At 40.4% G+C, this 13287-nt stretch overlaps 1 protein-coding gene across 4 annotated transcripts in view; it reads right to left on the bottom strand.

The window, feature by feature from the left end:
* The window catches only part of INPP4B (inositol polyphosphate-4-phosphatase type II B), a 319510-nt gene that overhangs the window by 99869 nt on the left and 206354 nt on the right, over positions 1 to 13287 (bottom strand). For all 4 annotated transcript variants that reach the window (XM_054172577.1, XM_054172578.1, XM_054172576.1 and 1 more), the window contains 2 exons: positions 11769 to 11916; positions 2494 to 2624 (listed from right to left, as the gene is read on the bottom strand). In XM_054172577.1, the coding sequence (XP_054028552.1) occupies positions 2494 to 2624; positions 11769 to 11916 (279 nt within the window). The remainder of the gene's footprint in view (positions 1 to 2493; positions 2625 to 11768; positions 11917 to 13287) is intronic.

Genomic DNA, 13287 nt, shown 5'->3' on the forward strand with positions numbered 1-13287 from the left:
GAAGTCTATCTTGCCTAATGTCACATAGCAACTTTGTGACGGGGGCAGGCACTTTTGCCCCATTCTCCAGAGCAATAATCAATTCCCTTAACCTCAATTTTATTTTTCTCCTTCTGGGGCTGGATGAATAATAAAATTTTCAGTTTGATGACTGGAAAAAAAAAAGAAAACCAACCAACCAACAGACAGAGGGTAAAAAAATCATTTCAGGTCAAACTAAACGGAACAGCTTCAAGTCCTACTTCTTCCCAAAAGACCAATTCCTTGTTTTTAGATTAACCTGAAATTATTTGTTTTGATGTTACCTAACCCTTTTAGAGTTCTATTTGCTATGATGGCTTGAAACAAAAACACCTGGCTTTCTCTAAAATCCTCTCCCATTTTTGAGGATAAAAGTATTTGCCCAAACAACTCAAACCTGAAATCACCTTAACTTCTTTAAACCTCCATTTGCCGTAAATATGCTGCCGTACCAAAATTGCTGTCTAACACTAATGCAGTCTCCTGGTACTCTCACTGCAATCTCTCAATTTTGAAAAGAAATTAAGTGGTCCACTAACAACAGCCTTCTGCTGTTAGATTAGATTCCACAAATAGCTCAGATGAGCATGAAGTAGGCATCTCTCAGAAAACCCAAGATGTGATGGTATAGGAGGCATGTGGGAATATTTTAGACAGATTTGATTTGGAAATGTTATCTTCTCTTCTGCTTGTAAGTGAACAAGGTCTTCACTAGTGGTGACAGATAAGGAGACTGGAGATGTGTGCACCTAGATGACCTGTGTGGAGTTGGTCTTTCAGAACTGTTTGTGACAAGCTCTGGATCTCCAGTACAGATGCACAGGTAAGCCAGCATGCTGCAGTTTTCAGGCTGTTTCATAACAGCGAGAACTGCTTCAACCCAAACTTGGGCAATGTGCTAAGATCAAGTAAGAAGGCTACAGAAACCAAACTGTAAGGCAAAAGCAAATTTTTTTGTTGTTGTTTGGTTTTTTGTCATGAGTCTGAGAAGGAGCTAGTAAAGACTGTGTTGAAATATGTTGACCTGAAAAGTCTGCACTGAAGTTGTACTCAGTATCACAGTATCACTAAGGTTGGAAGAGACCTCGAAGATCATCAAGTCCAACCTGTCACCACAGACCTCATGACTAAACCATGGCACCAAGTGCCACGTCCAATCCCCTCTTGAACACCTCCAGGGATGGAGACTCCACCACCTCCCTGGGCAGCCCATTCCAATGACTAATGACTCTCTCAGTGAAGAACGTTCTCCTCACCTCGACCCTAAACTTTCCCTGGTGCAGCTTGAGACTGTGTCCCCTTGTTTTGGTGCTGGTTGCCTGGGAGAAGAGACCAACCCCTTCCTGGCTACAACCTCCCTTCAGGTAGTTGTAGACAGCAATGAGGTCACCCCTGAGCCTCCTCTTCTTCCGGGTTAAACAATCCCAGCTCCCTCAGCCTCTCCTCATAGGACTTGTGCTCAAGGCCCCTCATCAGCCTTGTTGCCCTTCTCTGGACACGTTCAAGTGTCTCGATGTCCTTCTTAAACTGAGGGGCCCAGAACTAGACACAGGACTCAAGGTGTGGCCTAACCAATGCAGAGTACAGGGGCACAATGACTTCCCTGCTCCTGCTGGCCACACTGTTCCTAATGCAGGCCAGGATGCCGTTGGCCTTCTTGGCCACCTGGGCACACTGCTGGCTCATGCTTAGGCTGCTGTCAATCAGCACCCCCAGGTCCCTCTCTGTTTGGCAGCTCTCAGCCACTCTGACCCCAGCCTGTAGCTCTGCATGGGGTTGCTGTGACCAAAGTGCAGCACCTGGCACTTGGACTTGTTGAATGCTATCCTGTTGGACTCTGCCCATCTGTCCAGTCAGTCGAGGTCCCTCTGCAGAGCCCTTCTACCCTCTAACTGACCAACATCTGCTCCCAGATTGCTCACATCTACTAAGCTTAGCATTTGCTACCTTGAGTGTATTGCAATTACTAGTCTCTTCAAGTTTTGTCAATTAAGTCAAATATATGCCTGGCTTGCCTTTCTTATCAAACACTATGATGTTTTTTCTAAGCAAGGCAGCACACACTGCCATTTTTGGACTGAGTACCGACCTCCCATCCAGTTTTAGATCTGTGCTTTTCTGGCACAACGTGGGCAATGACAACTTCTGTGCAAAGCGTACCAAAGTGGAGCTCTATGGCACCGTTATGCTGTAGACTGTTAAATGAAGCTTGAGTTAGGATTCAAGAAAAAAAACATCACAAAACCAGCTCTAAGGCTGTTTTCAATTGGCAGATGGTATTCAATATTAGCAGGGCAGTGTACTTGAGGGGACACGAAATAGAAGAGGAAACAAGGTACCAGTGACCGCTTCAGAAATACGATGACAAAGATTTCATTTTAATGTGTTCCGTTCCTGCCTATGCTACTAATTAATAACAATCAGTATAGTTAATTCCTAACTGCTCCAGAAGAGGAGAGGCTGCTTGCATACCTGTATGCTTCCCAAGCTCTGCAAGGGTGTCCTGGTACATGCTCAACATCTGATCACAGTGAGCAATGACGCTTTTGCGCATGTTGTCCCAGTGAGGAGCAAGTTCTCCCAAGTCTTTAAGTTCTTGATTCCTGTATCAAAAAGACAAAAAAAGAGACAAGGCACTGATTAACTCATTAGTCCACTCACATTAATTCAAATTAATTCAATTAATCCCAAAGTAGTTTGTTAAAAACCACCAAAAGCACTTGCTAATGGAAATAGAACGTTTTCAGGGCGCTTGTAAAATCTGCTATTTCAGCTGTTATTCAGCCACACACTAAAGAATGTCTGATCAGTGAATAATACAGGCACTTGTGTTTGAAACTCAACTGGTACAAATGCAATGGCATGCAAATTGAAATAGCCTTTCTTCCCTGGAAGCAATCAGGCTCCAGAGAACTATGTCCACAACAAGTGACTTTCTCTAAAGAAACATTAAATACTGTTGTAAATCATACCAATTTTGATTCTTTTCCAACAGTTTCAGTACAGGTTGGGTACACTCTGCTCTCATACACATCACAAACATAGTTTTAGCAGCATCTCTACAAAAGGCAGTTTAACCAACACGCCAGCCCTCACCACTTCTCTTGAGTGTTAAACCCAAACCAAAACCACCCTACCAATCCCTAAAACTTAATCTTCAGCCTTACAGCTGTGTCCAGTCCAACAGGTCAAAACAGCAATGTTATGGTAACCAAACATGTCACTGCACATCCAAAAGGAAATCCTTTAGTAATTTATCAGTTTTCCTGTACACTCTTGAGACCTGACCTGAGCGAAATAGAGATCACTTTAATTTCCTACACAAACAAGCACAGTTACAGCACACCGAGCTTTCTGTTTTCCCTGCTTGCAAAGTAAGTTCATCCTATACCTATCCTAAAGGCACTTGGGGGAACTTGCTTTTAAAGAAACTGAAAATTAAAGATCTGAATTCTTCAAACACTTGGAATTGTTCAAGAGAGAACTTGTGGAACACCACCAACTAGTTGTCCTTATTTCCCTCACAGTACCAAGCAGACTTCCACTGCAATTCTTGAAAGTTTCAGGAAAGACACCCAGAGAACAAATCTTGCATAGAGAAAAATTACTGAAGAAAAAAGGGAACACAAGCAGAAAAGGAGAGAAAAAGACCAACGAGGCACAGGAATACAAAGCTGCATTTGTTGCAACAGTTCTGATCACTGTTCAAGGAGTCTTAAATGTATTTCCTGAATAGGAAAGCCCCACACTGATACACAGTCTCCCAATCATTATTAGTTTTGCATAAGAGTGAACAGTATTAGAAAAAGCTATATAGGCACAGTTCTGTTTTTGGTTCATATGACAACCACAAACAGAATGGATTGGGAGCAGCATTAAGGTATTTTATTCATACATGTCCTTGAAAGTAGCAACATGGGAACAAAACCAGAGTTCACCCACAACATAGGATTATTTTTCCCCCATTTCATTCAACCTGAAGAACTGAAATACATTAAAGAGTTCAACTTTCCTCCCTTGACACAAACTGGCAATGCTGTAGCATAAGAATCAGCAGCAGTAAGGATAAACCCATTATTTTCAGCCACCATTTTTCTTCCAAGTTTTTAGTGCTTAAAATGAGACATCAAATTAAATTAAAGTCTCAGGGCTTCCTCCATAGGCAAGCTCATAAGGTTTGGCAGGGTATACAGTTTTATTTATACACAGTGAAGATATTTCGGCCCTTAAACTTCATGTTGTCTTATTTAATGGGTTTAGGAACAATGTTTGGACCTGGCCGAGCTCCAGAATTTTACTGCTCCTCCTAAACAGGAATATAGTATTCTGCAGAGACTGAAGAAATACTAGAGATGGAGAAGTGGGCACACCAGCATGCCACATTCAGAACCCTCTATCCCATGGAAAACTCACTGCTGGGGTCCTGCACCTCCACCTCTATCTAAGCCCATTCCTGGAGCTGTTGGTCCCATGCTCAAGTCAAACAATAGGAGGAGCAGAAACCCCATATCTCAGACTGAAATATCCAATCCAAACCTCAAACTAATTTAACTGGCTGACTGAGTCAACTCCATTGACACCAACAGCAACATGAGGGGAAAGCTCAAATCTCACCATATTAACTCCTCAGGATCCCACAGCACTCTTAGAAATGCCAAGAACCTTCACTTCAGGCTCCTGACTTAAAACCAACTTCTTTTATTCTGAATGACTTACAGATTTACGTAGCCACAATTTATGGGCACTTTGCTCTTCAGGGGACTTGAGCTCAGGTTAATATTCTGCCTTTTGATTTATCAGGACATGCTTTCATTTATTTATTTAAGACCACATTAGTTGCATGATGATACTAAATTGGTAAAAATACCTGAACAAGGCACAAAGTTGTAGATAATTTCTATTTAATCGTTTTTTGCTTTGTGTTATGCACTCTGAAGACCATACTAACAAGGACTCCTCATCACTGGATATTAGGGGACGTTTAAGCTCGAGGTGAGGGGAAAGTTCTTCACAGAGAGAGTTGTTAGCCATTCCCAGGGAGGTGGTGGAGTCACTATCCCTGGAGGTGTTCAAGAGGGGACTGGACTTGGCACTTGGTGCCATGGTTTAGTAGTCATGAGGTCTGTGGTGACAGGTTGGACTTGATGATATTTGATGTCTCTTCCAACCTTGGTGATTCTGTGATATAGGAACAACTCAGAAGTCTAAAGGAGATTATCAATAGTGAAGCTGAAAATGATCAGTGTAATTACACAAAGAGGAGATCATTAAGAGGACATACAGTAAAAACTCTTCTCAGTGATGTCCAATGATTGGACAAGGGGCAACAGGTGCAAGCTGCACCATAGGAGGTTCCATGTGAACATAAGAAAAAGCTTTTTCACTGCGAGGATGACAGAGCCTTGGAGCAGGCTGCCCAGAGAGGTTGTGCAGTCTCCTTCTCTGGAGACATTCAAAACCCACCTGGATGCACTCCTGTGTGACCTACTCTAGGTGATTCTGCTTGGCAAGGGATATCTTTTGATGTCCCTTCCAACCCCTACCATTCTGTGATTCTGTGAAAAGAACATAAACCACAAATGCTATATAAAGACAAAGTAGCAACTGATTAATTCAGCTTCAAAATCCCAATGATCCAATTCGCAGTGAAGCAAACATGATAAACTCAAACCCCCGAAAAAAAGGGGAATGATTTTTGCTTCCACCGAGCGCAATTAACTTCTGAAAACCACTTTCTCAAAACATCAGCAGCAAAGTGCTGAGCAGGATTCAAAACAAGTTGAGACATTTCTGCAGATTACATTTGCAAAACTTTTATAAGATTAGAAAGGCAACAAACTTCTGAATATTTATCAAACAGAAGCTCTGGAATAGACACCATAAGCTTTGGGTTGTGGCTCAATCACTCGTAAGTAGAGGAATCTTAGAAGCTCCCTTCTGAGGAAAGGAAGATAGGCATTACTTTTCCTAACATGTTTCTCTTTATAGCATGCATGTTCATAGATAACCATTTCATCATTTATTCTCATTTCTCTTTACTACAACTTATGGTCCTGCAACACTCAGGCAACAACCCACCAAAACATTCTATCAGTCCCTCCAGAAATTAAGGGCTCATAGCCTTTGTACTAGATTATTTCTAAACCAGACAAATAATTACTAAGGAAGATTAAATTCCTTCTGGGGAAGCTACCACAAAATAATGAATAAAAGGATATTTTTCTTTCTTTTCTAATAGTTCTAAATTAGAACTCCTGGGAAGCAGCTGCTGGTTTTCTATTCTTACAGAATTCCCCAAAACTATTTTAGGTTCTACTAAGCCTGACCTGACAGGTAACTAAAAATGAAAATACAGGATGGGCCGAATTTTTGCATGCCTTAATCACCTGTTTAAAACAAAATCAAAACCCCAAAGAAAACCACAGCACCCTACAAACCCAAGCAACTAAACACATAAAAATATGATAACCTGCTCCTATTATGTATAGGTGGAGAGTAGACTGGGATTTACAGAGAGAATATTTTATACTGTTTCTCAGAGCTGGAGTTTTTAAGTTCCTGTTGCATTTCTATCCACCACTATCCCCTTTTTATCATCCAGAAGTGCAAATAACATATTAACTAAATTAAAACCATTTGTTCCCACCTTCCTTAAGACTCTTTCCCTTCCTTGGATATTTTATTACCTGGAAGACACAAGATCTTCCAACAGTGTGATTATTTGAGGTTAATTCTGGGACCCACATCACACGATTGCAGAGAGCCTTCAATTCAGCACTATTCAGAAAGGGATCCTAAACAATATTTTTGTAACCAGCAGTGGTGTGTGCAATGGTGGTTTAGGTGGTTTTTGGTGTGGTAGGGTTTATTAAAATTTTACTGTTTCATCAGGAAGCAGGAGCAGGGAAGTCATTGTGCCCCTGGACTCAACACTGGTTAGGCCACACCTTGAGAACTGTGTCCAGTTCTGGGACCCTCAGTTTAAGAAGGCCATCAAGACACTTGAACATGTCCAGAGAAGGGCAACGAGGCTGGGGAGAGGCCTCAAGCACAAGCCCTACGAGGAGAGGCTGAGGGAGCTGGGATTGTTTAGCCTGGAGAAGAGAAGGCTCAGGGGTGACCTCATTGTTCTCTACAACTACCTGAAAGGTGGTTGTACCCAGGTGGGGGTTGGTCTCTTCTCACAGGCAACCAGCACCAGAACAAGAGGACACAGTCTCAAGCTGTACCAGGGGAAGTTTAGGCTCGAGGTGAGGAGAAAGCTCTTCACAGAGAAAGTTGTTAGCCACTGGAATGGTCTGCCCAGGGAGGTGGTAGAGTCACCATCCCCGGAGGTGTTCAAGAAGGGATTGGATGTGGCACTTGGTGCCATGCTCTAGTCATGGGGTCTGTGGTGACAGGTTGGACTTGATGATCTTTGAGGTCTCTTCCAACCTTGGCGATTCTGTGAAACATAGGAATCAGCTTCTGACACTGTTGTTTCAGCTTGATGCTGTAAGCAAAAATTCTACTCTCATACTTTATATTTACAACTTCATTTCAGCCTGGAATCACATTATTAAATTGCATGACTACTCAAGCATTTAAACAGTTGTACAAGTTTCTGTTTTCTTTCTTCTCCTGATTATTGATCAGAGTGCCTCATTCAAAATAAACACAAGGAACATAATAAAACTATACAAAGCTTCTTCAGACTAATTTATACTCTGCATCCCTACTGGCATGAATGGATAAAATTACACCCAATAGTGTCATTAGAAGCACAGGTAAGCAATGGTTAAATGCAATCTCTATTTAACAGCATAAAATTTCAAATGCTTTTTGTGCTGACAGATTTTGAGTGTGCTGAAATATAATCTTGAGAAAAGGATTATTTTTTTGCTTTGGTTTTGTATTGTCCTTCATTTTGAGATGGGTAGCTCTAATAAGTCATATCATTTACTCAACAGGGACTTTAAGACAAGGGCATGCTGTGCACAAATGGAACACTGGGAAAATTTGATCAGCCAGTCCCAATAATGCATTGCTGACTGGTACAGAATGCTTTTCTGGGTGAATTTTGCAGAAGACAACAAAAACCCTTCTCTGACAGGACAGCCAAAATTTTATAGCTTTCAGCACTGCTCAATGACAGCAATGTTAGGTAGAGGTACCTATCACAAAAATCAGGTAAGGTTACTCCATTCCAATGGACTTCAACTTTAAATAACCTAATAACAAAGCAAAGCCAAGCAAGTTTTACTTCCCAGAGGCCACCTTCTCCAAAATTAGTTATGAACAGTGAAATCGAGATGAGAGAAAAGTATATAGTGATCATAAATCACACATATTTTATCCTTTTGTTTATAAATTAATGGGTTTAAAACTGATCATGTTTCAGGGGGGCAATTGTCTAAATACTGCTGACTAAAACTCAAGTTACACTTGTATTTGTCTCTGCAGTGGCTGATGGAAAAGAGGAAGGTTTTACATCCTCAGTGGGGTAAATACTGCATATGTATGTATTTCAGCTACATTTTACTGTCACATTTCTTTGAACATCAGTGCTAGGTAGTTACTTGAAGTAAGGTTTTAGAAGTAGATGGCATATTAACAACGCCCATCGAAATGTTCTTAGTTTAGACAGCTTCAAAAGTCATGCTAAGGTTACTCAGAGTATTTTTTTCCATGCTATTATATCTTATCAACACAATGCTTTCACAGGGCAATTCACCAAAAATAAGTGATACAGAAGCACACTATAGAAGTGGTGTATTAAAAAGTAGAAGAAAAACCACACATCTGGCAGACAGTCTGAACTGTGTCCTCATTCTGTAATGTGACAAGAAAGAAAACAGAACAGCAGCAGAGATATGCACAAGGCTAATAGAGCTGGAATAAGACAGTCACTCCTGATGCAGGAAGGAATTTTGAATGAGGTTTGTACTCTGGAGAGAAGATTCAAGGAATGCTCAGCAATTTATCCTTGGCATTTGTTCATTGGTTGAGACCACAAATGTCAAGGGCCAAATTTGGCTGTAAGTAGAATTTCCTTTCAACTGAAGCTACTTGCTTCCAAGGGACTTGAAAGAGCTTCAGCGGCAAATCTGAGATATGCGTGCTCCAGCTTCTGCTAGACTCCTAATTCTCTTGCTGTGTTGATTTAGTGCAGTGTAAGTTATATCTACAAATGCAAGCTTATTTTACATAGGTCAAATAACTTTCTGAATCATTATTAGCAGTTTACAAGGGGTTTTTATTAGGTTTGAAGAACTATTTGGCTGCTCTTGGGTCATAGATGCAAAATATCTGGACAAGACCTGTGTAAAGATGTATTAATAACAGGGGAAAGGACTCATTGGAAAACCTTGAGGAGGAAACAATTCATTAATAAAAAGCAGCAAAGCAGCCTCTGTGACCCTTATTAGAACACTACAAATGACTGCACAGCTCCTGTTAAAACTTCTTCCAGGGAGGTTTGAAAGACAAAACCTTTAATGCATGCACATCTTAAAAAAAACACATTATTTCAAGATGAAAAAAAGAGAGTTAAGCATCCTTAGGGGTTACATCCTTCAGAGTATCACATCAGTGAATAAAAAAGGTTGTTTATCTCTTGATGAAACTACAGTTCTCATCATCAACCAATCCTAAGAGCCATGAGAAAAGGGAATTTCAATTATGATTTAATAGAAAATACTGAATGGGATTAAAACTTCACTTGGATATTTTTCATAGGTATTTGCTTCAGATCTGACTGTACTGAAGGCCCAACAGGAATAAAATGAAACAGGCTGAGGATAACAAGCGACCTCTGAGACAAAAGTATTTATTCTTTCGTACAAAAACTGGTAGGGGAAAAAAAAAAAGTAAAGGAAGAAGGATGCAGAGAATACTTCAGAAGAGAATAGCCTCAAGAATGTGCTGTAGAATTTTTATGCAAGTTGCAGAACTAACACAAGAATATCCTTCTAACATCAATTTACCAGTGAACCAATGCAAGGTGCCCCCAGGAGCACATGTATTTCCAGCTATTTCAAAAAGCAAAGCCCATACAAAAGTGAAGCTCCAACCTACACTCCGCTATGATGGCAGGTGACACAGATGTCCCTGTTCCCACCATCTGCTGCTGTTCTACCACATGGTCTAACCTCTTCCCTCAGACTAATACAATAATTTGGTCTCTCTTTCTCTCAGTTCTGTGCTTTCCAGTAGGCTTGAACAGCTAACCACATTAGCAGTCAGGAAAATCAGAACCACTTGCTTCAATATTTCAGCAACTTTTACTTCTGTCTCTTCCTCAGCCCTTTTCTTTATTTTGGTGAGCACTGAATAACCATTGAAAATAAAAACACAACCCAAACCATGATAATTCTTTACTATGACTTTATCCAAGAAGGTGAACACTGTAATAGGAAATAACAGCAAGTGCTATTACTTGCATTATGCCTTTGGAGACAATAACACAGTAGTAGTAAAAGTGCTTGAAGGGATCCTCTAACATTTAAAAGGCATTTACCCACAGGGCAGATGAAAATCTGGGAAGTGGATGAACTGTTCATGTCAGCATAATCTGTTTTTACTGCATACTTTAAAAATCTTGCACATCAGTATTCTCAAACAAGATCAGGCCATAAATGCCTAAACACAGCATTAAATGAATAAAGTATCATAACAATTCATATGATTTTTATAACCCATCATCACCATGCATAAGTATGTATCAGTCCATTGACTTTGTTAAAAGCAAGATTCTGGTCTCCCACATGCTGTTCTATTGGCATGAAAAGATCATACAGAAATAGGCTGAATGAAAAAAAAGAAAAGAAGGTCCTATTGCAGGATAACCAACCACTGTAAACAACCCCTCTGCTGGAGGGATTTGGATGAATTGGCTTTGGGATGCAGCACCAGCTCTCAGTGTTACTCTTGCACATGAGACCAGGTGCCCACCTACGTGCCAGGCAATGTTCACGGGAAAGAGGCAGTATCATCTTCTACACCAAGCACAATCAATGAAAAAGCAGGTATGCTTTCAGAGAAGCTCTGAACTGCCTAAAACATTGCTTTCTGTCTGCAGCTGTAAGCACAGCTTAAAAATATTCAAGGACAGGCTGCCATTTTAGTTACTGCAGTAAGAATTTGAACATAGGAAGGACTTGGGGACTCTTGTGTCCCCTTATCTTTTTGACCTGGCCATACATACTGTAAGGATCCTCAAGTGTCCCTCCTTGTGACAAGTACAAACATGAAAAAAAGGTTCCAAATACATATTACTTTGGTATCACTTTGTTATGTCAACTGATCTGCATCGAAGAAATGTGATTTATAGTCCCCTTGCTCCTTTATTAAGTACAGTAATGTCATTTTCCATTGCTTAAATAAGATTTGGTTGTGATATCAGCACAGCCCAGACACAAAGCCAAACACCACAGTGTAGCTCACAGCCTTGTCCTATGTTGCTCCTACACAAAATGTTAACTTCTTCAGAGTATTTCTATTAACCAAATCTTGATGCTTATACACTTCAAACCATGACCACACTCCAGCACAGTTCATTTCTCACAACTTGCTAAGTCCCTGGAGCCCTAACAGTTCTGAACAATCAATGCTGTTGTTCAGTTACAGCTGTGAATTTTAGGCAGCCATAAAGATTGCTGTATTTTGCCTCTTTCATACTAAGAATGGGTATTTTTAGCTCATCACTCACATTATTGCAAATCAGAAGAAATAAAGTTTAACATCTACCACTGTGACAACTCCCTTACCTTCTCATGTCCTCCTTTATGTGCAGATTGATCAGTTCCTTAGGAACATGGAAAGAAAGGGTTGTCTCAGCCATCTGTTCCCGGATCCTCATCCACTTGTTGTCAGAAGTAGGAAATCTATATAACTTACAGATGGGGTTTTTTAACACTGCAGAGAAGAAAAATTGAATCATTACCGCGATTGTAGGACTCTCTCAAAATTTATGGCAACAATTTCACCCCAAAATGATACATTATCCCCACTCTTGCTTCCATAATTAATTTCAGAACCATTAAAATTCTATCAAAACCCTTAATTTTTTATTTTATTTATTGTAGCAGCATGTGGAGGAGAAAGTATTAGCAGTATAGAGGATAAATCACAGTAGCTATCCTGTGAATTTAGCATTTCAGTGTAGCAAGAATGCAAATTGTGCTCCCTACTCTTACACTTAAGACACATGTAAGACGTACTCTTGCACTTATTCCTAACTTAAGACACAGGAGAAATGGAATGCACAAATGAACAATGAACTCACATACAGCCAACACCATTGCTTACCATCTGCTAGAATCACATAGCTAATAAATTGCTGATAAACTGCATGGGATAAGCGAAGCATGCCTCAGTATTGGGCTATACCTCACACATCTTCCTAATGATATGCACAGAAGTCATCAACAGTCCAATCACCATCAATAGATGGTTTGCATCTACATTATAGGAAGCTTGACCATTGCCATGGTCAAAAAGATACCACTTCAGAGTCAGCTTGACCATTAATATGGTTAAGAGACTGCTACTACATAGAAGTAAGCATAAACAGTGTGTAAATGTTACACACACTGTTCTCTGATCAGTTCTGTAACCTGGCATAGGAAAACGTGGTACTTGATGTCTTAGAAGGTTATGCCCAAAATCCACCACGTTTTTTATCTTCAAGCTCTATATGTTGGGTTTGTTTTCAATCAGGTCTTGCAATGATGCTCTGTAACAAAGATGGGCAATTTCTACTCTCTCCTTGCCTTTTTTTCTTCACCTGCCCTTCCCCCTTCACTAATTTTCCAGAAAGAACAAATGGGGAAAGAAGTCAAGAAAGAAAAGTTTCATTTGACTACTTCGACAAGCTTACTTGGAGACAAATGATTGTAATTTAACACACACATCCCCTGCTTCCCACCTCAGAATGACTTTGGACAGCCATCTAAATCCTCCAACAGTACCTTTCTATCAGCTTGCTGGAAAAAGCTGCCTTGGAGCAGGCTCCCATTGATCTGCCACTGAATGGTCTATAACTCAGAGGCATGCATTTCCCATGTGTGCTGAGAGGAAACTTGCTGTCAGAATGACATCTACTAAATAGAAATTTCAGCTTCACAACTCACTACCACCATTATTGCCTGTGTAGGCTGATTTACAGAAAATGAAAAACACAGACCAGCTATTGAAGGTACACAAACTGTCTTGTCTGTCTAATCAAACTACTTTTTAAACAGAAGTCCTTTAGGAAAGGCCTAAAACAAGAGCACACATTAAAAG

This window comes from Dryobates pubescens, chromosome 24, assembly GCF_014839835.1.
Source record: "Dryobates pubescens isolate bDryPub1 chromosome 24, bDryPub1.pri, whole genome shotgun sequence".
NCBI classification, from domain to species: domain Eukaryota; kingdom Metazoa; phylum Chordata; class Aves; order Piciformes; family Picidae; genus Dryobates; species Dryobates pubescens.